The 25031-nt window shown below is 38.9% G+C and overlaps 6 protein-coding genes across 7 annotated transcripts in view; 4 read left to right on the top strand and 2 right to left on the bottom strand.

Annotated features, from left to right (window-relative positions):
* Window positions 1-25031, top strand: part of LOC145453684 (cilia- and flagella-associated protein 43-like) — a 252286-nt gene that overhangs the window by 141629 nt on the left and 85626 nt on the right. The window lies entirely within an intron of this gene.
* LOC145453690 (uncharacterized) overlaps window positions 1-25031 on the bottom strand; it is a 94212-nt gene that overhangs the window by 20752 nt on the left and 48429 nt on the right. The window lies entirely within an intron of this gene.
* Window positions 3313-8326, top strand: LOC145453696 (solute carrier family 35 member G1-like). Its single transcript, XM_080331673.1, has 2 exons — window positions 3313-4769; window positions 5926-8326. The coding sequence occupies exons 1-2, from the start codon at window positions 3933-3935 to the stop codon at window positions 6040-6042; spliced, it is 954 nt and encodes a 317-aa protein (XP_080187799.1). The 5' UTR covers window positions 3313-3932; the 3' UTR covers window positions 6043-8326.
* LOC145453695 (solute carrier family 35 member G1-like) lies at window positions 6293-12578 on the top strand. Of its 2 annotated transcripts, none has more exons than XM_080331672.1 (2): window positions 6293-9562; window positions 11163-11330. In XM_080331672.1, the coding sequence occupies exons 1-2, from the start codon at window positions 8733-8735 to the stop codon at window positions 11167-11169; spliced, it is 837 nt and encodes a 278-aa protein (XP_080187798.1). In that variant the 5' UTR covers window positions 6293-8732; the 3' UTR covers window positions 11170-11330. The 2 variants fall into 2 exon arrangements, with proteins under 2 accessions (XP_080187798.1, XP_080187797.1); XM_080331671.1 differs by having other exon boundaries at window positions 6303-9557; window positions 11163-12578.
* On the top strand, window positions 12721-17710 carry LOC145453693 (solute carrier family 35 member G1-like). The gene is made up of 2 exons (XM_080331669.1): window positions 12721-14526; window positions 16934-17710. The coding sequence occupies exons 1-2, from the start codon at window positions 13660-13662 to the stop codon at window positions 17054-17056; spliced, it is 990 nt and encodes a 329-aa protein (XP_080187795.1). The 5' UTR covers window positions 12721-13659; the 3' UTR covers window positions 17057-17710.
* Window positions 19925-20704, bottom strand: LOC145453697 (ATP synthase subunit O, mitochondrial-like). Its single transcript, XM_080331674.1, has one exon. It carries the CDS (start codon window positions 20657-20659, stop codon window positions 20018-20020), a length of 642 nt encoding a protein of 213 aa, XP_080187800.1. The 5' UTR covers window positions 20660-20704; the 3' UTR covers window positions 19925-20017.

Below are 25031 nucleotides of genomic sequence, written 5' to 3'. Positions count from 1 at the left end.
AATAGCGAAAAGTTATGAAGGTTATACATAAAATACCACAGACGTACACACTATACAATGACGAAGGTTACAAAATCATATCCTAACCTTTCAATGAATAACACGCCATAGAATGTTGCTCGCAAATGCATAAATCATCTATTTTGTACAATCCTTCCAGCTATCAATCTTAACGAGCACTCCTTGTTAATTTTCAAGGTTTACAGGCAATTCATGGGGAACACTTCACAACTTGTAGTTTATATCATAGTGCCAAAACGTTTACCAGGTATATTTTGAATAAATTGGCATTGGTAGACGTTTTCTGACACCCCGGTGTGAAAGATTCAACTATTGAGAGAAGTACGACATATCACGCCAGGTCGATGTGAACAATACCAACTATGGAGTGATTATCCTCAATGTCATTCTAGTGCATTATTTTGCCGATGGAATATTGTTTGGAACAATGCCGATTCTCATCATTGATGTGGATTCAACGGCCTGACCCGGTAAAAAGTTATATATGTTAGCATTTTACCAATCAGTATAATGATAGTTTCCGATTAGTTCCGATTTTATATTATGAAGGTACAGTCTCTATACTGATATTATGGTTGCCAGTGAACTCGGCCCTTGGTGACTTCGGCCCCACAATATTACAATATATACTATATAAAACAACTTAGTTGCTCACACAATTATCGTAATCAACCCTTCTCTTTCAAAAAATCAGGTGACATAAATGCTGCCAGAATATTTTAAAATCCTCTTTTAACAATCCTTCTAGGTTCTGCACATCTATATTGACGCTCACCCACAGTATCTATCAATTATTTAGGCTGTGTCGTACATGCATGGTTGCAACCGATGCTAAAATGCCTCACAGCTAGTCGGTACTTTGATAAATGTGCATTGTTAAAAGTTATATTACATCCTAGTATGCAGCACTGCCTCACTATGCTCAAGAATCCAACAAAATCCAATCCAACTGGGGAAAATCAGTGAATTAGTACGCCAGAAAGGTCGATTGCAGCACTCCCCCACAGTCGACATACGCAATCCCGTACCTCTATTCAAGCATATCCCGCGACGGACTGATTTCACCGGGAATCTATCTTGTAGCGTTAAGGGGCGTGGCAGTTTCCAATCATTGTATATATATCATTGAGACCAGCTGACTTTTGAGTCATGCTCGCATGATTGAACTGCGATCGGCCGAATTTCGTAACGGGTCACGTGATACGATTGCGCAACGTTTGCTTCGTAGATAAACAATTCGATTGCACCACAACAATGGGCCCTGTGGATATAAAGCTGTATCAGCTGTACCAGCTGTATCAGCTGTATCACCCTGTGGATATAAAGCTGTATCAGCTGTATCAGCTGTATCACCCTGTGGATATAAAGCTGTATCACCCTGTGGATATAAAGCTGTATCAGCTGTATCACTCTGTGGATATAAAGCTGTATCTACCTGTGGATATAAACCTGTATCAGTTGTATCAGCTGTATCAGCTGTATCACAGCTGTATCTCGATCTTATAGGCCGATTTTATCATGAATTATTGAAAATTTTTGCGCTTCACGCTGGCTTACTAAACATTACAACAATAATTTCGTGGCAATAAAGTGAACAACGTGATGGGGGACATTTTATCACCGTATAAGAGCCCAAGATTCCAGGTTTTTGGGGAGCCTGACGAAGTGCTGTTTCGTTCTGCCAACGGGTATACACACCCGGAGATGTTTAATTAATTATTATTCGAGGGCTCCTACCTTTTCAAGCACACCTCACTCAGCTCTACCAGCAGCCGGTAGCCTAAATTAGATTACGTGAGCAGAGAGACGTTATAAAAATTGATAGCAATCTATATGCAATTCCCGATCATATATTGACCGACTCAATCATGAAATATAGAAATTTCGCGCGTGTACGCGAGTAGAGCTGACTCACTAAATGTGTGACAGCCTACTAGACTATTTCGCGCATCGCAGACATGATATAGACCTGATACTAATTGCAGAGTGATGCCTGGGTGAATCTCGGTACGGTTTGTCTATAACAGTGGTTCACAACCTTTTTTTTGACGTGCCCCCCTTTTTGATAGTGAAAAATTTCGCGCCCCCCCCCCCCGTATCGTCATTCACGCCCCCCTTATCGTCATATCACAAAATCCAACTGGGATGCTAGCAACCCCAACAGATTGTTTGGTGGTATGGTCGGTAATGAATGTTGATGAGAGAATAAAAAATATGAAATTGGGTCTATATAGAGAGAAACACGCCTGCATTGGAGGCAAATTGCGCTCCATTTTTCAGGTGACCGCTTCTTCGAGCCCCCCTTCAGATGTTTCACACCCCCCAAAGGGGGCGCGCCCCCCAGGTTGAGAACCCCTGGTCTATAACATGGGAGCAGCGATGATTCTCAAAGTTAAAAGTAATTAAAAAAATCAAGAATTGTTTGAACACAAGACACAGATTCCATACAGGTAGAGTGATACAGCTGATAGAGCCGTGTTACAGCTGATAGCTGATACAGCTTTATATCCTCAGGGTGATACAGCTGATACAGCTTTATATCCACAGGGTGATACAGCTGATACAGCTTTATATCCACAGGGTGATACAGCTGATACAGCTTTATATCCACAGGGTGATACAGCTTTATATCCACAGGGTGATACAGCTGATACAGCTGATACAGCTTTATATCCACAGAGTGATACAGCTGATACAGCTGATACAGCTGGTACAGCTGGTACAGCTGATACAGCTTTATATCCACAGGGCCCAACAATGCGATACAAATACCCGTACTACGGTACCGTTCTACAATGCTGTGACATTGTCACGTTATTTGCTGACTATGTGACTTTTTGGCATTAGATTCAAGTCTTACTGAATCTTACTGAAATGGATCTAGTAGTGGGAGAGTTTCAATGAAATTCGATCTGCTTTACAAACATATATTGAACTTGCCAGAAAATGATATGGTGCACGCCTGCACGGTATAGCAATATCACATTTAGGAGTATGTGTATGGCAAATCTTTAGAGAAGGTTATGCAAAATATAGCCCATTTGTTTAAGTTGCAGACAGTCGAGAATACTTATGAGAAGGTCAGCCACTGCAAAATTTTAAGGATGTAGTCAAAAGCCAAATGGTATGAGCAATGTTCCCTCTACTAAGCTGAGCACGTGCGCAATTGCTCAGTGCCGACACCTGACACGGTCTCCGCGCACAAAAAATCTAACCTACGCACGAAAAATGCGAAGTGATGACTATTTTTAGTCGTTATACCATACGCACTGTTGTCCAAGGGACCGAGCAGCGAGTTGATGAGTGCGCGCAGACTCGTGAAAAATTAGAGGGACCATTGGGTATGCGTATGAGATTGAATTTATTGGAATCAGCAATAATCATGCACAGTGTTAACGGAAAATTGTTCTCAATTAAAATATAAATTAAGATATTGTTCAATCTGCATGTTCTTGACGTGTTTGAATGACAGTACGGTTGTGGTATAAATTGTATAAAGTTTATCTCCGCAATTTTTCAGAAAGGAAATTCAAATGCAGTATATCCTTAACAATTGTCCGTTTGAGAATCTGTAGGTATATTAAATTTGAATAGCACGTTCCTGGTACATAACTGGAAGATTGCTGTTGCCGTGACAGCCATTGCATTTTTGTTACTGTTTATCTTGAATGTAATAGTAACGAATTATTTTCGGCAGACTAGGCCATTAGGTGACACGATTCAAATCAGATATCGCCAACGTCCCTAAAAATCATTTTTACGCTTACAATTTCTTTATTTTTTGCACAAAAGACTTAAATCCGTCAAATTACATAAGTTAACGCCCTGATGCTAATATTTTAACTTGTTTGAGATTTTAAGTTATGAAATAGTTACACACCCATGTTTTCATACAGTTATCTAAAAATGTGATGACACCCGTTGAAGATGAACCCCCGCTTGAACACGACCAGAAGAAAGGAAGAACTTTCATCGGTATCGGGATCGTGTTTGGGTTGATATCTGCCATTTGCTCAGGACTTAACGCTCTTCTGGTGAAAATGGCCAATGTCAACGGAGTTGAAATCACTCTTTTCCGCCTCAGCACCCAATTCCTCATTATACTTCCGATCATGTTCCACAAGAGAACAACTGTGGACATTGTGGGGCCTGCGAATCTGCGTCGAACTCTGTGGTTGAGAGGTTTTGCCGGCTCCACCAATTTAATCTTTCTGTACCTTGCAGTAGCTGCGTTGCCTTTAGGTGACGCCGTGACTATCACGTACCTCAGCCTTGTATTGATACCGATCGTGTCCAAAATATTTTTAAAGGAATCCCTCACTGCCGTTGACATTGTGTTTGCAATTGTAGCCTTAGTGGGAGTCACGTTGATAGCAAGACCGTCTTTTCTATTTCATGACACCTACGACAAGGAATCATCGCAAAGATTTGGAACGATTTATGCTCTGATATCAGCTGCTTTAAGGACAGTGTCCATAGTTACCTTGCGAAAGTTGGGACCCGGAACTCACCCGTTTTTAAATATGATATATTATTCCATATGTGGCACCGTGACTACCGCGACGATCTTGATTATTGCCCAAAATCTTTTTGAATTTCCTTGCATTGGTTCGGTGCCGTACATACTGTGTATGGGTGTGATCGGAGTTGTTGGACAGTATTTTCTCACCATGTCCACGAAAACGGAGAGAGCCGGAACGGTCGCTATTTTAAAGTCGTCTCAGATTATCTTCGTTTATATCATGCAGGTTAGTGCTTACCGTGTATCTTTCTTTCATCATCGGCCGAGTTGGTCAGTATACAAGTATTTCTACTTTTCGTAGTACACAAGTAGGTTTTTTGTACTTGTACTACTCACTCTTGTGAAACTAAAAAGGGGTATGTGTTTTGACTACTTCCATCACGGCTCAACACTTTTTGTAGGAAAACTACTATCTTTTTATGCCTTGTAGTTTGAAAAGTAGAAAGTAGTTTTGGGATATGTTTCCATCACGTTTTCAAGCGAAAACGGAATATATTTTCGAAAATTGCACAAATTTCTTGTGGCATTATAGTCAATTTGTGTTAGTCGTGAAGATGCTCCCTGCAATTTCGAAATAAGCTCTGTTTGATTGGCTACTAAAAGGATATGTCGTCTCAACCAAATATAGCCTACTTTTTGAAACTACTTGAGTAGCCTACAGTACTTTTTAAATCTATATTTTCTGTATCCACTTGAATTAGTTTCGACATGTTTTGGAAATCGCTCCCTGTACTTGTTACTTTTACTTCTGCTACTTGATTAGCAATGCTGATTACTTTTACCATCTCTGATCATCAGTTACCATAAATAACTCTTAGTATCACAATGCATGTGATAGATTGTTTTTTATGTGCATTGCGCAATCTAAAATTGTGAAATTAACCTCCATGTAAAAAATCTGTGCATTTGTCAGACACAGAGAGAAAGAGACAAAAATTCTCCTCATCATCACACACAAAAAAAGACAAACTACACGACATGTAATTCAAACTACAAACGACTCGGAAAAGGTGACTGGCCGCAGTATTGGTCATTATTTATTAAATGTAAGGTTTATATTTGCATAATTTCCTTCTGCGTTAAAACTTTCTTAAAAATAAGCTTTGCAGAAATCTCTGAAGGTGCTCAAAGTACTGATTATATTGGTACCGTACTCAAGTAGAAGTAAAGGTAACACTTGAAATTTCTACTCAATTACAAGTAGATGTAGCTTATTTCAAGAGCACTACCTGTTAACAAAAATCCGACAGTGACTCAGTAACTCATCATGATATCGTTACCACCTTTCTTTGTTGATATTGCAACGCTTTGGTCTGTTGAGTGATGGTTTACACTGAAGATATGAAGAGTATCGCAACTTACCAAAATTCACTCTATTCCAGATTGTAGTGCTGCAGGACTTACCCAATGTTACGAGTCTGATCGGAGCGGCAATGGTCTTGTTGACAAGCATTGGTATTGGAATCAGGAAATTTCAAAAAGATCGAAATAAACGATAGGGATTCTTGGCCTATGGTGTTGGTAATAGCCCGACTGGTACTAATACAAAACTCTCGTCCCTTCATTCTATATTCACCCATGCATGATGTTTTTAAAGTGGCGTTAAATAATCTTGAACCCTCCACCAGATGATTCGAGTACTCAAATCTGAATTGAGTATTAATTTTAATGATTCGAGTCGAGTAGTAACAAATAATATTTTCGAGTACCGGTACTGCAATTATGCACTCTTTTTCATTAATAGGTAATTTATCAACATGAATTATATTTCCTGCTGTTGAAGCCTTGAAACCCCGATTAGTCGTATCGCAGCATACGAATATGTGGGCTAGTATAAAGCTACACACGTTAGTGGAAATGACATCTGAGAAGTCGTGATCGAACAGCAGCATTGTCCCAAAGTCCAATGAATAAGTAGCCTATTGTCGAAAAATTACCGAAATTATCTTTTTGTGATGTAGGCATTATTTTGTTTGCTGTTGCATAAAAGGTAATAACGACAATACCGTATTTGAACTTTCTACTAATTCATACTGCTACGGCGTCATAGTGAGTAATACTCAAATACTTGATTCGACTCAAATCCTAGTTCTCAATGTAGAATCGAATCATGTAGGTCTACTAGATTTTACCATGCCTTACTCCTTACCATTGCTTCTTAAACCTACACGATTTTCAAGAGTTCCTAATGATTGTAATGCTTCAGAATGCATTTTGATTGCAACTGCTGTCCTATAAAACTGTGAGTCACCACTCACCATAATCACCATCAAACTAGTATTTTCATGAGTTGCTATTGATATCATTGGTGTTTTGAAGTGGTTATGATTGAACACTGTTCGCATACACTTCGAACTTCTGCCAAATGTCACTCATCACTAACAATAATGCATGTGTACGCAGTACATGTTACTTCAAATGTAGATCTTGTTAATTCATTGGCTAACTGGTTTATGATGTCACCAAACTGCATGGAGTGCTACTGTTGTCCATATTATTAATAACACATCTGGTTGGATATTGCAATTGTCATTCTGCTTGGTATTTATATTCAATTACTAGGTGTAGTATTGCCGGATATCATTTTTCTGAATGTGCTGGGCTAGTTTCACATGATAGAGAATTGGTTTTCACTTCTCATTACAAACACAAAGGTGTGGATTGTCATGCCAAGTCAGCGAACTTGCTTCCTCTCCCTTTAACAATATATCTGTATTGAGTTTTCTTCATCCTCATTTCTAGCCTACAATTTGATCTGAGTCTTGTTTCTGGGATATTGCAATAAGGTTGAATGATATTAAAACTTATGTTTTCCTTTCGTTACGAATATGAATTCATCTATGCATCAGTGCTATTGGTAATTGAAGGCTAGCAATAAGGTTCACAGAGAATATATGGCATAGTTGTGTATATGCATTTTATGTAAGTCATTGCCTATTGGGTGGTTTTGAATAATAACCTTGCCATATGTGTTATATGTCCCTACCTAAGGAACTGGCGTGAATTTTGACCTGCTTTTCAGAAATTATTATGACTGTGTATCTATGTATTTCAGAAATTACTATGTGTATCTATATTTTGTAAACTGATCTACCGTATTCGTTATTTTGCTTAGGAAGCCAGTGCATGGCAGTGATTCCCAGCCCTTTCAGCCTGTGGAACCCTTTCATTGATATTCATGTCTAAATCACCCCTAGGCCTATAAGATTGGTTTTTTAATATTCCATTCATGTTGATATTTTCATCGAAATGTTAGATCGGCAATTGTTAATAACCCCTTAAAATTCCAAAAATGTTTCAGGAAAATTATGGATGAGTAGGCCTATAGCTCTAAAACATTTTGATATAATTATATCTTTATATATATAATACACTTGAGATATTTGAACTTTCGAAGCTGCAGGATGCATCTTCACAAATACCGGTAACGTAACCTGACTAGGATAATGACCCATCTTTTTTGTGAGTTTGTCTTGTCATTATCTAGATAGCCGAAAGCATCACCATTCCAATCATCATAGACTACTTATCAAATTAATGTTTACAGTTTTGAAATATTTCAGGTGTCGGTTGTAATCTTTGTTAAAATAAACCTTGACTTTTATTACCGGTACCGATTTGATTCATCCATTAAAAGCAATTTCATTGTCGGTCTGCATTCAATGCTAGTTGAAGGAGCGTTGATGCACAATCGATTGTGCTAATTTTACCGCTTCTGGCATTGAAATAATTTTAAAGAGCTAAGTGCAGAAGCATTCATCCATGCATATTCGATTTCACAGATCAACCTTAAACACTAACCTAGATTTTAGATTATGACTCCAATATTATTGGTTGTATGTAACAGAAATGCAAAGTGTTTGTATGGATCTCATGGAAAGAAAGCTTGGTAAGACGTCATGCAACAAACGAAATCAAATCTGAGGAATATCAATTTATGGTTCAAAGTTCTTTACTGCATCCACATGCCGAGGTGAAAACCGGTCACCGCGCATCTATGATACGAATTTGATATTCATATTTCGTGCCCTTACGTGGCGAGTGAACCTTCACAGGATTATTGAAAATTCAGAGCTATTAACTATCGCAACATTACCGCTATTTCGGAATTGATCCAAGCAAGAAAAGATTGGATGAGGATTGAAATATTTTGACTACTGTCAGGCTTCTTATAATTGAGAATCAAGCTATGGATGTGAGTGAAGTTGACATCTCTGTGACGGACGTGAAAACGAAGCGTGTTCCTGGTCTCGGAATTGCGTTTACGATGCTCGCGTGTTTTTTCTTCTCTCTCAGCTCGATTGCTGTGAAACTGATCGAGGACGTTGGCGTTTACACGCTTTCTCTATCAAGATTTGGCGTTCAGATATTGATTCTCTTGCCGATTGTGACCTATCGTAGAAACGACGTCGACATCTTGGGACCTGATGGTTTGCGAAAAATTTTGTGGTTACGCGGACTTTTCGGATCTCTGTGCGTATCGACTCTTTACTTGTCCATTAAAATGATGGATGTTGGAGACGCAGTCACGATAGCTTTTACATCGACAATAATGCTACCGTTATTGGCGAGAATATTTCTGAAAGAGAAATTGACTGTTGTGGAAATAGCTCTATGTTTCGCCTCAATGTTCGGAGTAGTGCTGATCGCAAGACCCGCTTTTATATTCCGTGGATCGAGTTACAAGACTGTTAATCCCGTCGGAGTGCTCATCGGTCTGGTAGGCGCTCTATGCCAAGCGCTGAGCATGCTCACAATTAGAAAACTTGGTAAAACCGATGCTGCCGTGAATATAATCTATTTTTCTGTGTTTGGATGCGTCATTTGCTTCCCGATCATTGCATTTTCGGAAGGCGTATCATACCCATGCGCTGGAGATTTACTGTTCTTTTTCTCTCTCGGCGTGCTTGGAATTGTGGGACAATTTTTCCTGATACTGGGACTGCGATATGAACGGGCAGCGACGGTCGGAGTCGCCAGGTCAATACAAGTGATAATCGCTTACATTATGCAGGTACGGTATGTATCATTATTTGATGAGGCTTTCTGGCTGGGGTAGCCTACATATCTTAAATATGCATTTTAATAATATATTCATGATGTAGTTATATATCAAAACCCTACCCTTTTGAAGCTGGCACTCTCCAGGGGTTGTCACCGAAACCCTCAAAGCTTCGGGTGTTAATACATTTAAATAACGAATATATTATTAAAATGTACCGGTGTATAGTATTATTTTGTAATCAAGTCAAGAACATAATGAAATCGCTAGTTATGAGTATTGACCTACGTTTCCCCCTTGATGGTTTGTCTCGAAATCATATGGGGTCAAAGTTGTCAGTATTGCTGCTCAAGTCGACGTGTTAATTACTTCTCAAGTAGAAGTAGCAATTTCCGAGATGTGTCAAAATTTTTTAAAATGTAAAATGTAGCCTATGTAATTTTGCCTAACATCTGTTCAAGGCAGGGTTGTAACCAGAGGTGGTCAGTAACGAAGTACTTCTACTTTTTAAAGTACTTGAAGTAGATTTTTCTTACTCAGACTACTTTTTAAGTAGCCTAGTTATGATTTCGGACTACTTCTACTTCTACTTGATAGTTTTCAGTTTTGTAGGCACAAATAAGCGTAGAATACCTACTTACTCACTTACTTGTGAACCACCACTCCTACTTCTACTTGAGTAGAAATTCCGGCGTTGCTTCTACTTCTACTTGAGTAGCGACGGTGACTACTTTGACCACCTCTGGTTGTAACCAAGTCAAAAGGCTCCGAGTCACAAGTCAATCTCAGTTTTGTAGATTTGACTCGAGTCAAGTCCGGTCATTTTCAATTCACCACCGAGTCAAGTTCGAGTCCAAGGAAGCAAACAGAGGGTCGAGTCCGAGTCATGGTCTTATGACTCGAGTCCAAGTCATTGCGTTGATTGCTCAGTTTCCAGTTAAATTAATTTTTAAACCAATTTTTATAGCTTTTTTATAGTGATATCGAACTGTGCGCATTTATAATACACTCATTTTTCTCACTTTTACCCTGACTTGAGTCGAGTCATTTCCGTAATTTGAGAAAATGGCTCGAGTCATCAGAAAATGGTGACTCGAGTCGAGTCATTACAACCCTGGTTCAAGGAAAAGAGGAAGTAGTTGAAAACATAATCAGTTGAGTGAGTAGCACAAGTAGGACTACTCTGAAAAAGTAGAAGTACTTCGTTACTGACCACTGGTTGGACCGATATGGGACGATAATAGCATGTTTTTGTATCTCTATTTTGAATAGAATATTCATATTTATTCCCGAAGCTTTTCGGCTGACCCTCGTCAGGGGATATCGTCAGCAATATTGCGAGGATTCGAATAACTATGTTCAACAACAATATATATCACTAATTATGACGTCACACAGAAAATATACAAAGTTAGGAAAACGAGAGAACTGAAGCGTTGACATGGAGATATCCCCTGACGAGGGTCAGCCGAAAAGCTTCGGGAATAAATATGAATATTTTATTCAAATATGTTATGATGTTCTGTACTCCTAAGCGTCTCTTTATCTCTCTTTTGTAGGAATTCCCTCAGGCCTCAGTAATAGGATCACTTTATGTAAACGCATTTTCCATTCCAGGTCTTAATCCTGGGACACATTCCGTCTGTCATGAGCTTGATCGGTTCGGGAATCATATTTGTTTGTTGTGTCATACTGGGAACGACGAGAGTAATAAAAGACAGAAGACGAAATTCTGCTGCAAAATGATTGTCTCAATAAAGGACCATCGAAAACTATCATAAACAATCGCCATTGTTCATCAGCAATACTGTTCTTCCTTTATCAAATACTTAACTTATTGCGCATCCATGACCTCAGTGGAATGCACAGGATTACACGAAAAAATATGTTCATATTGTTTATTTATTCACTGAAAACTAAATGCGTGGTAGCGTTGTTCAAAAATCGCCTTTTTTCAAATCTCACTGGCTAATTGATAAATGGGATAGGTTGTCCATAAACATAGAGTTTGGCTATCTTTTAACCTGTAGAAGCGGAGCTATAAGAGTAGAAAAAATGGAGCTATTTAAAAAATAATTTTTTTATAATTGCTATTTTATTACAAGTTTTAATATGTCTTCTACATGAAATTGTCATGTTCTCAACAAAAACGATGTATAACAAATTTGGCTCAATTTCAGAGTTATTGTTATTGGATTAGAAAATTTTCGATTTAAAAAAAAAAAGTTATTTACTGCGGTGAATTCTATCATTTACCTATTCCAATAACTTTGCTTCTGCGGGTTGGAATTGAGCCCAATTGAAATGCATCGATTTTAGACACCCGGACGTGACAATTTCATGAAGTAGACGTAGTAGAATTTTGAAATCACCCAAATTCGATATGCAGCATTTTTTAAGCATCCTAATCAAAGAGAAATTTGAAAAGGAAATTATTTTTGAACAACCCTAATGTACAGGCCACCACTATCGTATGCCTATGTAATTATATTGATAAATTGTCTGTTGTTAGGCCATGTCAGTACATCGAGCATTGGAAGTTGTTTTAGCTGTTGTGAATGTTGCTGCCCAAGTTTGCATTGCGCTCACTGTGACCGATAGGATAATATTATGTCCTGTGCATCATTTTATTACTGTGCCATGAAGACTATGTCATATCGAGCCTCCCGTCTACCTTGCATGTCACATTTCACTGTTACATTTGTGTAGTGTTATGTTGATATGTAACGTATACGAATAAAGATTCTCTCTCTCTCTCTTTCTCCATAAGTAACCTATAAACCTGGTGCAGTCTTGCATGATGCAAAGTTTTTCTCGTACATTTACATGGTTTTTATTCGCATGATTTGAATCTTTGCAAAGACGTGTATATTATATTATAGCAGAATAATAGTCTTGAAATGCTAATATCATAATGCATTATGAAGAAAACAGCCACAAGATCCGTTCTGATTTCGTGAAATCTATATTGGCGCTACAAACAATAATCCCAGATAATGACTCTCATTTGGGAAATATATTTCCTGTATTTTACTTGCTTGTCAGTTTTTATGCGAGTTATATCACCATCGTTTATCAAAGCTATTTCAGGGAAGTTGATCAAAGTCCAGCTAATCAGGGTCATTTCATTAATAAGGGGTCTGTTTATCCAAACAGTATCACAGGCCTTTCTGAAGTTGAAACAAATGAAGAAAGCATTCCATTCATTCTCACTCGTTCCCGCTCGAAGTGACGAAATTTGCCCAAAATGGTCGTAATCAGTGTACCCATAAAATTGGGAAAAAAAGTAAATCTGAGCTTGCGTTAATCCCTAGCTTTTCATAGTAGCCAAGCGGTGGTAGCTACCTACTACTGTGTGAGGCAAATTGCGGGGATAGACGATGGAATTAAAGTGAGGTTAGGAAGTTGATTCTTAAGCTTTACTTTACGCGGATCAGTTCCTCGAACAATTCAATTTTTTAAAAAGGTGGGTGCGTGCGGGATGTTGCTCTGTAAATAAGACCCGTCTATTAGAACATAGAGTAGAAGGGAAGAGGTAAAGTGTGCGCCTTGTTTGATCAAACTGTAGTGAGGGTCAAGGGTTCTGATTCTAGAAAAAAGTAATGTGTATAGAAGAATATTTTCTAACTATGAACTATGTCTAGAATCCGTGCATCATTTGGAAATATTTACTACAGTAATCAAATCCATTTATTCTGTTGGCATGCGATGTATAATTTATCCTTACATATACTTTTCTTGAATGCAGCAGTTCCACTTGGTTTCCTATGTATATCTCCTTCAATGTTTCTGCAATTCACTCCTCTGCACTATTTAATATGTTTGACCAGAGGTCGGCAACTTTTGTAGCTCTGCTGACCCCTTTCAAAAATATTGAATGACTTGAATCATATCTCGTATTTCAAAATATCTTGACTGTGCAATGATTCATTATGACTTGTTCCTAACGCTTATGGGCAGTGATGTATAACATTTTAATGAAATTTATAATCAATGCTCTTCTATTCAGCTCGATTTCATATAAATGTGAACCAGTACAGTAATCTATTCTATCAATTAGAGGCCTATCCAATTTAATAAAGAACAATCTTCTGTCAATATTATATGCATTGCAATGTCTGCACATAGTTTGGAAGAACAGGACCATCTGAATGTACAAAAGGAGGATGTGATATCACCACATCCCGCATCGAAAAAGCGAATTCGTCCTCCTGGTCTCGGAATCGCATTCACCGTACTTTCATGCCTATTTGCTGCGTTTGGCTCAGTGGTAGTGAAACTCATACACGATGTTGGTGGCACTATGCTGTCGGTATCAAGATTTGGTGTACAGATTTTATTGCTACTTCCATTCGTCACATACCGAAGAAATAATGTAGACGTACTTGGTCCGTGTGGCCTTCGAAGGACTTTATGGATGCGCGGAATTTTCGGATCCTCAGCCATACTTACTCTTTATTTATCTATTAAAAGAATGGATGTCGGCGATGCCGTTACCATTTCGTACACTTCGACAATAATGGTGCCAATATTTGCTAGAATTGGCCTGAACGAAACTTTGACAATTTTAGAGGTGATTTTGGGTTTTGTTTCTTTATCTGGAGTTGTCCTTATTGCGCGACCCACATTTATCTTCCCTAGTAACACCTATGACAGCGTTGATGGCCTGGGACTGCTGTATGGTGTAGTAGGAGCGGTATGCCAGGCTATAACTATGGTGTTGATAAGAAAACTCGGAAAAACGGACGCTGTCATAAATATATTGTACTTCTCTGTTTTGGGGTGTGCTACTTCTTTTGTGATAATGGCCGTTTCAGAAGAAATTGTATATCCTTGCTATGAAGATCTGTTGTACTTTTTTTCACTTGGTGTAATCGGCATCGTCGGCCAATACGCAATGATATTGGGTCTACGGTTTGAACGGGCTGCTACTGTTGGTGTTGCCAGATCGATGCAAGTCATATTTGCATACTTATTGCAGGCAAGAAATTTCTATTGTATTGCAGACTAGATGACCTTACTAAAAGGCCGTATCGCATCTCCGTCGCCAAAGCATAAGAATATCATACCGTAAACCGGGGTAACTTTAGACTTATGGGTATCTTTGGACACTAAGCAGTAAAAGATTTAAATGCTTATTGATGAAAAAGGGTTGCCGCTGGATGTCCAATTCTTTTTCATGAGGCAACAGTACTACAAGTAGTCTCTATAAAAGGTGGATTCATTTCACTACCAGATAAACGTGACCCAACATCGATAAATTATTGGAGGGGGTCAATTTCATCAAAATTGATGGCCAATAAACTTCTTACAGCCAAACATAGATAGCATGTGATTCATAGATTCAAAACTTGGCAGCAGATACCTCTAAGTAGTCTTAACCCATGGCCAAAATCTCAGTGGGCTCACCCTTAGATCAATACAAGAAAATGTGATGTTCAAAGTTACCCCGTCAAATTTTATCAGAACGGGGCAACTTTGGACAGTGAAAAATGTGATATTTAGAGCTCTGGAAAGTGGCTGCTTCATCTGTGTCAAAGGGTATCGTCAACTATATTCCTTATGACCGGCCTGATGGCTTCTTAAAATGGAATGAGAAGGTTAATAAATTAAGAGTTTGCCAAAATATGAAAAAATGGGTAGGCAATGAGCTGAGAGATTGTAATCGGGTGTAAGCTACTTGAAAAACTTATCACATAGGCTACTCCTAATGATGCGCCTGCTGAATATGGGATATCGTAAATTACGACAAATATATCCATCAGAGGACATAGGAAAGGGAAAATATATCTTTTCTAGAACAGTAATATATTCGAAATCGGCAATAAATCACGCTAACATACTTAATGTTTGCTGTCGATTGCTGACACTGCCAGTGGGATACCCCATTGTCACCATACGTTATTATAAGTCCCAATTGGTGAAGGCATGAGGGAAAATTGAGTAAAGGGATGAATAAGGGGGCATTAGCCTTCAGAAACTACCTATTTTTTTTTTTTGGGGGGGGGGGGGGGGGATTAGGTAAAAATCATGCAATAGGCCAGACATATACTATTTTGTTTCAGTTTTAGTCACTGCTCTCATCAACTCTAACCAAATAAGCCTCATTTACGAGGTTTCATAAACAATAGAGGGTAAAGGCATACAAAAAACTACATTGTCCAAAGTTACCCCACATGCACGGGTAACTTTGGACACGGATAATTTACAAAAATAAGGTACTTATTTATGAACATGAAGATTTTGGATTAGTTAATTCTAATCTTTGCTCCATGACTCCAAAATAACACAAAACTTGCCTCCCCTACACCCTAGCATTTCCAAGAAACAAAGCGGAATTGTTGAGAATTGTCCAATGTTACCCCGGTTTACGGGTATCTCATTATAGTGTGTAGATGTGGTATTCAATATGAGGATGATGTATATTTTAGATTGTGGACTACCGTCCAATGTCCCTCTAATTTTCCGTGAGTATGCGCGCGCTCACCAACTCACTGCACGGCCCCTTGGACAATAGTGCGTAACGACTAAAAAAAAGTCATGACTTCGGATATTTTGTGTGCAGCTTAGATTTTCTGTGCGCAGAGACCGTGTCAGCACTGCGCAATTGCGCAGCTTAGAGGGAGCATTGCTACTGTCTATTCGGGCTTGCCAGAAATCAGCTGCAGAAATCGGTTAATTTGTATTCTCGTAACAATCATTCGTGTTTAATTTTCTTCTTCGCGACCCCAGAAAATTCGCAAACGACCCCATGAGGGTCGCGTCCCCTAGGTTGAGAATCCCTGTTGTAGCTTTAGCTCTATGTCTAGTTCCGCAATTTGGAAATCCAGTAGTTTGTACGTCGTACAAGTCTTACCACGGCTTAATATTTCCACTGTATTATTTTATAGATACTTTTTCTTGCTCATTTCCTTTTTCCTTTTTGTAAAGATCTGTAGGAACAGCGATTTAACAGAGGAGGAGCCCAGTCATGGTTGTAATGACTCGAGTCTCGACTGAACTTGAATCTCAATGTTTCATTGACATGACTCGAATAATTTTTATAATTTGACTTGAGTCACTTTATGTATTGACTTGAACTCGAGTCTTAGCACACTGATTCAAGTCGCGATGCTTGTGGTATTCATGGTGTTTTTCGACTACAATGGTCATTGACAATATGACTTATACTTGGACTCGATCCTTTGCTCCCTGACGAGTTGAAAAGTACTCGACAAGACTCGAGACAAAACTATAAAAATAAAATGGACTTGTGACTTGGTTACAACCCTGAGCCCAGATAAACCTTTAACACTTCTAAATGTGTTAATGCCGAGACTCGAGCCAGTGTGTCTCGCCAATGCCACAAAAACGCTTCATATGAGCCTCAAAATCTATTTCAATTTCAGATATTGATCCTAAAAGATATTCCTTCTACTCTCAGCTTGGTCGGATCAGGAATCATATTTTTATGCTGCGTTGTTCTAGGAATTTCCAAAGTCCTGAAAGACAGAAAGAACAATGAGAAATGAAATATTAGCCTTGTGACATGTTTTCTTTTCTTAATGTGGAAAGTTGCCAAGATGAGCTCCATTTTTCGTAGTTTGAGCATTTTTATGATGTAAATCGGCTATAATTATATTGATTAACTACAGTACGGTAGTTTCAATTGTATTGGTGAAATTTGTTGCGCTCTTGGCTATCGCTATTCACAATCCTGATATCATATTTTGTGTAACCAATATTTTGATAATTTATTGCTTCTAGATCTTTACAGTTCATTTTTTCACAGCAGCAAAGTACTTTGACCTTGTAAACTAATTCAAACGTTTCATTCGATATTTACGCAGATACGCAGTGCAATCATTTCATGTCTTGCTGGCTATTGAATCCTCAAGCATAGCTTTAGTTTTAGTGAATTACATGACAATTACAGTGTTAATTACATGACAATTACAATGATTTTCAATCTGGGAACGTTTGCTATATTTCTGAGCTTCCCAAATAGGCCATGAGTAAATCGGCCTTATTGCTTTAGTAAATAACTTCACAATAGGCCGTAAGTCTGGGTCACTGTCACTGATCATTTTCGAATCGGAAACTGTAACGCGACTGTGAAAAGGTTGGTTACCACTCCTCTACAAGTTTGAAAATTGTTGAATGCAAAATATTTCTTTATCCACCTTTTCTTACCGATTTTTTATTGTGGACATTGTGATGTCGTATTCGTCATGTCCATGACAGTAGCCCACATGTCTAACTTAAGTCATTTCAAGGTTGCCACATCACACTGTGCCTTTGCATCAAAACGACATTTTCTTCTCCAAAGACTAAAATTCAGGCAAATTATATCGTTTCAATTTTGCCATGTAGAGCTGAACACAATGATTTGAGTGCTCGGATCTGAATAGAGTGTTGTTCTAGTGATTTGAGTCCAGTAGTCAGTTGAAGTTTTGATAATATTTTCAGTGTCGAAGCCATGAAATCGGATTGCAGCGTACGAAACAACTAGTACAAATCTATGCACATTGGTAGAAATGGCATATTTCTGAGGTCTTGATCAACCCACAGCATCGTTACAAAGTGCAATAAAATAGGGAGGTTATTGTTGAAAAATATCAAATTACTCTTAATGTGACATAGAACTGGCATTATATTCTTTGTGGTCGCAGAAAAGGGACATGTGAGCTTTTTCGCATTAAATTACGACATAACGAGCGATACTGCACTCAAAATCACTCGGTTACTCGATACTGTCCAGCCCTATTGTCATGCAGGTGATATGGATTTTGTTTTGAATGTTTAGAGCAGCTCAGCCGTCTCCATCCTTTTTGTCTCTTTGAATTGGTCCACGAAAGGGAAAAGGTAAGGATAGTCGGTTTTGATACTGAAGTAGAAGTAACAACATACTTTACTGCTCAATGATAAGTAGAAGTAGCATTTGCAAAACAGGTCAAAACTACTTGTTTTCAAGTAGATTCGGTGGGTGGGTCGCATACATTTAGCAGTTAATCGTAGCCCTTGCCAGTTCTTCAACTACTGAGCTAATCACATTCGAACATTAGGACTGTTAAAAAACAAGATTTTTTTCAAATCTTACTGGCTACTTGATAAAATTGTTGGGTTGCCTAAAAACATTGCACACTAATTTTGGCTCAATTCCAACCAGTGGAATCACTACTATATAAAGAAAAAAGTTATGGATTCATTTATTAAAAATTAATATAAAATATTTCAAACTTTACTGGCAACCCAATGAAATTGTAAGGTTGTCCAATAGGGCTGTTCAAAAAAGAACTTTTCCTTCATATTTCACTGGCTACTTGATAAAATTATTAGGTTAGTTAAAAAAACGCTGCACACCAACTTCGGCTGAATTCCAACCAGTATAAGCGAGATTCTTGCAGTAGAAAGTTTTGAATTTATCATTAAAAAACAAAAAAATAAAATTTCAAAATTTTACTGTCGACCTCATAAAATTGTTAGGCTGTCATTAGAGATGATGCACACCAAATTTGGCTCAATTCAAACCACTAGAAGCGAAGTTATTACAGTGGAAAAATTTCTAATTCCAAGATTTTATAATAAATAATTAAAGAGTTAGTCAACGTAAATACTATTTTATTCAAATCCAAATTTTTCTACTGCAATAACTTCGCTTCTAGTGGTTGGAATTGAGCCAAATTTGGTATGCATCATCTCTAATGACAGCCTAACAATTTTATGAGGTCGACAGTAAAATTTTGAAATTTTATTTTTTTGTTTTTTAATGATAAATTCAAAACTTTCTACTGCAAGAATCTCGCTTATACTGGTTGGAATTCAGCCGAAGTTGGTGTGCAGCGTTTTTTTTTAACTAACCTAATAATTTTATCAAGTAGCCAGTGAAATCTGAAGGAAAAGTTCTTTTTTGAACAGCCCTATTGTCCGAAAACACCAATGCACACCAAATTTAGCTCACTTCCAACCCGTAGTAGCTAAATTATTGATGTTCAAAATTTCATTTACTATGGGCAGACCTACAATAAATATTAAATAAAGAATTTGCCACCGTAAATACCGTACTATTTTTTTCAAATCCAAAATTTTGAACTCTAATAACTTTGCTTCTAGCCTACTGGTTGGAATTCGGTGAATTTTTTCTATGACAAACCCTAATCCAATTTCTCTGCAGTCGGATGGCTGCACCTGGGTTGATACGAAAAAATCTTGTCGGTTTCTGCGACTGAATACGGCAAAGGGAATTTGAACTTTTCATACTGTTCATGACATAATGAGTGATACTCAGGTCACTCAGGAAGAGCTACATCAGTTTCGCTAAGCTTAACTTGAGACATCCATAGCACTGACACTGATCAACTCGCAAATTTCTAACCATCCCTCGGAGAACTGTATGCAAATTGAGCCGAAAACTCCTAATTTATTTTTCCATTACAACTTATCTGATTCTAACAGAAGTATAGCGTGACACATTATCCAAAAATATTTCCTACTTAGACATTTTGTCGGATCAAATTCGTGTATAAGGTAACCTTGCTAGCGGTGGACATGTCAATATACTTCATTTCGGTATACTCGTCCCCGATATCGACAATAATGCCGCCCAAGATTTTCGGATCAACTTTCACAGTCAAGTTCATCTTTTCGCCTTTCTTCAAGAACTTGGACAGAGCTTGTTCCAGACTCTTTCTCTGCTTGTCGTCCATCGGAGCTGCAGTAAACACTGTTGCTGGGACTTCACCGCGTTCGGCACTCATAATTCGCGAATACACAGCCGCAGTTTCACCGACGAGATTCAATCTTTTGTTATCAGCCATTACACCAAAGAAGTTTACTACAGTCGGAGTCATTTTGACCTTGGTAGCGACTTCTTTCAGCAAACTCAGCTTTTGTGATGTTTCCACAAACGGGTCGTGCATGTAATCTGCCACCTTTTGGTTTTTCAGGATACCTTCCAACGTGGTCAGGTCTTTGGCAACATCAGCCTTTGCTTTGGCTTTGGAAGCGGCCGAATATAACGCATGGGCGTATGTGCCCGCAACACCAAAGACCGGGATGGGAGTTCGCACTAGATCTTGACGGATGGCTGAAGTCCTCAGTCCGCGAATGACGATTTTTCCTACGTTAGACGCCATAACGATTACTATAAAGATGTGTAGAAACAATATCAAATCATAATGGTTAACATGAAGTATCAATATAATCTTGATTTTTTCATAAATTGATTGGTTGCAAAATTCTGATCACAAATCGGTATCAACTGCCCGCACATCAAGCGAAGCAATATTTTTTAGGATGCAACATGAATTGTGCTATTTAATCTTCAACACAAGCCAGACAAACTATAATCGCTGACATACCTATAGACCAGATGCAAGTAATAAATTGGTGTCTCATGTACCAAATGCCAACCGGGACTGTATAGTGGAATTGATGGCCACTGGTTTAATTACATAGTTATTCAGTGCAAGAAACATTTCAGTCACATGCAATTCATTGCCGACAACAACCACTGTTTCCAATCTAGCTAGAGGGATCTGCTCACTGCACATGGTCACACATGCCTTGGTACATAGCCCTACATGCATACATACATCTATAGTCGAGACGATCAACATATGGCCTCAATGGTGATTGCCGTGCAAATCAATATTATACATTATAAAATGCAGTTGAATGACATTAATACAGCATTGACCGGAGGTTTGATACACCAGTGTCATCAAAGCTGAATGAACCACCGATGCCAGAAGCATGCTACTAGCATAAGTCGTTACAAACGGAACAAATATATCCACCCACTAAAAGAAGGATGAACTACCGAAAATACATGAACTGAAAATGAACAGATGCCATCATATCATGGAAGGTAACTAGAAATGAATAAAACAACATCTATTGTAATTTTGCCTTGACAAATAAAATGCAATTCAATTGTGTTTAGAGAGCTAGAATATTATTTCATGAACTCAGAAAAAGGTCATTTATCAAGTTGAGGCTTAATGCGTGCAATCGCTTCTGAGCTATAAAGTTGTGCTATGTTCCTACGAGCTACGCTACGACCAATACGTTTTTAGTTTATGCGACTTACCAGCCACACTGATTTTATAAGATCGGCAGGTTTATCGTAAGGGGAGCCGCCCTCACACTACCAATTAACTCGATAAAAGGTAGCAATTCGCTATTTCCAACCACTGTTGGCTATTTTGACGATTATGACCGTAGCTGGAGGCTCCTGAACGCGTCTATGGTTTAATACAACTTACACAAGTAATTTCGATAGAATTCTAGCATACAATGCATCTCCAGTCAGATAATTACTACAAGAAAACGAACGACTATGCAATACACCCCACGAAAATATTACTGCAGTAGACGGCTAGACGCAAGAGTGTGCATGAACAACCTCAGCAGTAAACCAATGTCAGTTTCCACGGGTCATTTGCGATATACTAGCTGATAACCATGGATGATCGGTTCCTATAGGTTTACCATAGTGTCCTATATGGTGTCGACACAAGCAAATCTCACGGTTCAATGAAATTGTATCACGTCACAATTTCCATTTGGCCACAGGCAATTTGATGGTTATTTTTGACCGGCTTGCCGAGCAATAAATTTGATGAATCGGGTATCAATCGAAAGCTGACTCTGCACTGATTACGAAAATATAAATTTTATTCCACTCATGGCCCTGGAACCCCCACAATCAGCCCCAAATTATTCATTGTTGAGTAGATTGGCAGTGTGACGCAACAATGCTGTCTGGCGAAACGAGAGAGAAACTCAAGAGCAAGGATGCGGCCGAGCGGCGAGAGTGGGATCAGCTGACGTCGCGGCAATAGCTATGTGCATTGTGCAATCGCGTCTCAGAGAAACGCTGCGCTGTTGATACTTTTTCCATTTGCTTCGGTACAAGCGAGCACGCCTTATCAGCCTTTCCTTGACTTTCAAGGGTAGAACTGGGTCCACAGAATGTATTAGGGCCCTACCAATTTTCGCGCATTATCTTTCAACTGATAGAGATATTTAGGCTACGTCTAAATTGTCTACATGGGATATGTCACATTATTATGATATCGATTGCCTTAGCCCGCTAGTTGCGTAGGGCTCCAGAGACGCGTGGCGCTGTTGATACTTTCTATAGGCGCTTCGCTAAAAGCGAGCACACATTACCAGCCTTCCCTTGATTTGTAAGGGTAGAACTGGGTCCACAGAAAGTATTTGGTCCCTACCAATTTTCGCGCAATATCCTTCAGCTGATAGAGATATGTCGGCTACGTCTAAGTAGTCTACATTGGATATGTCAGATTATTTTGATATCGATTACCTTAGCCCGCTTGTTGCGTAGGGCTCCAGAGATGCGTGGCGCTGTTGATACTTTCTATAGGCGCTTCGCTAAAAGCGAGCACACATTACCAGCCTTTCCATAATTTGTAAAGGTAGAACTGGGTCCACAGAATGTATTTGGTCCCTACCAATTTTCACGCAATATCCTTCAGCTGATAGAGATATTTAGGCTTCGTCTAAATTGTCTACATTGGATATGCCAGATCATTATGATATCGATTACCTTAGCCCGCTAGTTCCGTAGGGCTTCAGAGACGCGTGGCGCTGTTGATACTTTCTATAGGCGCTTCGCTAAAAGCGAGCACACACTACCAGCCTTTCCTTGATTTGTAAAGGCAGAACTGGGTCCACAGAATGTAATTGGGACCTACGAATTTTCCTGCAATATCCTTCAACTTATAGAGATCCTTCCGTCTAAGTATAGCTAGCTAGGCTAGCTAGTTAGCTTGGTATAGGTATATTTGCACATAGCTATTGCCGCGACGTCAGCTGATCCCACTCTCGCCGCTCGGCCGCATCCTTGCTCTTGAGTTTCTCTCTCGTTTCGCCAGACAGCATTGTTGCGTCACACTGCCAATCTACTCGACAATGAATAATTTGGGGCTGATTGTGGGGGTTCCAGGGCCATGAGTGGAATAAAATTTACATTTTCGTAATCAGTGCAGAGTCAGCTTTCGATTGATACCCGATTCATCAAATTTATTGCTCGGCAAGCCGGTCAAAAATAACCGTCAAATTGCCTGTAGCCAAATGGAAATTGTGACGTGATACAATTTCATTGAACCGTGAGATTTGCTTGTGTCGACACCATATAGGACACTATGGGTTTACCATATTTTGGAATCCGCAAAGGAGGACACTTTTACCAAATCGGAATGTAAGTCGATCAAAACCGAAATCGGCCGATTTCGCTATTTTTCCTGAAAAATTTAGTGCGTTGACTAAAAAAATGGTCGTCACTTTAGATCGAACCACGAATTTCTAATTTAGCGTCATTTATGCCCATTTTCACTCGAATCTCTCCATTATCTTAGCCGCAAACGCTGTAAAGGAGGGCATTTGGGCGTCGTCGGAGGACACTTTCAAAAACCTGAAAAAGGAGAACAAATCCTCATAAACGAGGACGTATGGTAACCCTAATTTATAGACGCACAACAATCAATATAACTATAGCGAAATTGCGGCGAACGTCGCATTATCTAGTGCGCTTTCGCTTGCGAAATTTCTGCGAAAATATCAACATCTTCTGTGTTTTGCCATGTAAATGCCTAGCCGGTGCATATATTACTCATGTCGCCATAACAAGCTTATGTTATGTTTTCTCATGGTCGCTCATCACAATAAAGAAACGGCGTTTTATTTTCTTTCTTATTCCGCCAAATTACCGAACAACTTTACGACTCCCCCTAATCCAGTGGTTCTTAACCTTGCATCCAGCGCCCCCCAAGGGGCGCTGGCGATTTTGAATGGGGCGGTAACACTCAGGGGGCGATATGGGGGGCGCTGGGCTTACGGGGGCGATATGGGGGTGCTGAAGAAAAAGGGCATCGTAGTAGATGATGTGGTAGTAAGACATATCCTTAATGAGTATTCAGAGCAAGTTAACATTCCACAGGACATGTCAAATCCCGAACTTTTTGGTCGCGCTACGCGACGATGTTTGCTACATATGTTTTCATAAATGTTGTTGGTTAATATAATTCATGTAAAACGAATTGCGCGTACTTTTACGTAAAATAAGTTTTGAAGCTTTGTGCACGAATTGAATAACTTTATATTCTCGTATTTGAGAGCTACAAAATTAATCGTCAGAATATTTTTTCGTAAAGGATAAATCATAAAGGATGATTCTATCTAGTGTTGTGGCTTACAACCTCACATGAACATTATAATATATAATATAGGTTGCTTTGTTTGGAATACATTCATGTTAAAATTAATAACTGATTACAGTACTTAAGTCAATTTGAGCAGATATATGCATTCCATTCTCAGTTGACTTACTTGTATAGTTACACAAAGCACTAAGAAAAAATTCAATATCATTAATTTCCCCGTATTGCCAATCGCAGATGTGAATTTGGGATGGTTAGAACCACAGGGTATCAGACCGTACCCGATTGTTATAGCAACCTTGATTTGACCCTGGATATACCA

This window comes from Botryllus schlosseri, chromosome 13 (assembly GCF_051294905.1).
Source record: "Botryllus schlosseri isolate E-star chromosome 13, Bs_hap1, whole genome shotgun sequence".
NCBI classification, from domain to species: domain Eukaryota; kingdom Metazoa; phylum Chordata; class Ascidiacea; order Stolidobranchia; family Styelidae; genus Botryllus; species Botryllus schlosseri.
This window is presented reverse-complemented; position numbering and strand designations above follow the sequence as displayed.

Bases quoted from the DNA above. Each gene is read 5' to 3' on its own strand.
- LOC145453696 (XM_080331673.1), top strand. From the start codon at position 3,933: ATGACACCCGTTGAAGATGAACCCCCGCTTGAACACGACCAGAAGAAA. The intron at 4,770-5,925 runs GTTAGTGCTTAC...ACTCTATTCCAG, and splicing joins TCTTCGTTTATATCATGCAG to ATTGTAGTGCTGCAGGACTT.
- LOC145453695 (XM_080331671.1), top strand. From the start codon at position 8,733: ATGGATGTGAGTGAAGTTGACATCTCTGTGACGGACGTGAAAACGAAG. The intron at 9,558-11,162 runs GTACGGTATGTA...TTTCCATTCCAG, and splicing joins TAATCGCTTACATTATGCAG to GTCTTAATCCTGGGACACAT.
- LOC145453693 (XM_080331669.1), top strand. From the start codon at position 13,660: ATGTCTGCACATAGTTTGGAAGAACAGGACCATCTGAATGTACAAAAG. The intron at 14,527-16,933 runs GCAAGAAATTTC...TTTCAATTTCAG, and splicing joins TATTTGCATACTTATTGCAG to ATATTGATCCTAAAAGATAT.
- LOC145453697 (XM_080331674.1), bottom strand. From the start codon at position 20,659: ATGGCGTCTAACGTAGGAAAAATCGTCATTCGCGGACTGAGGACTTCA.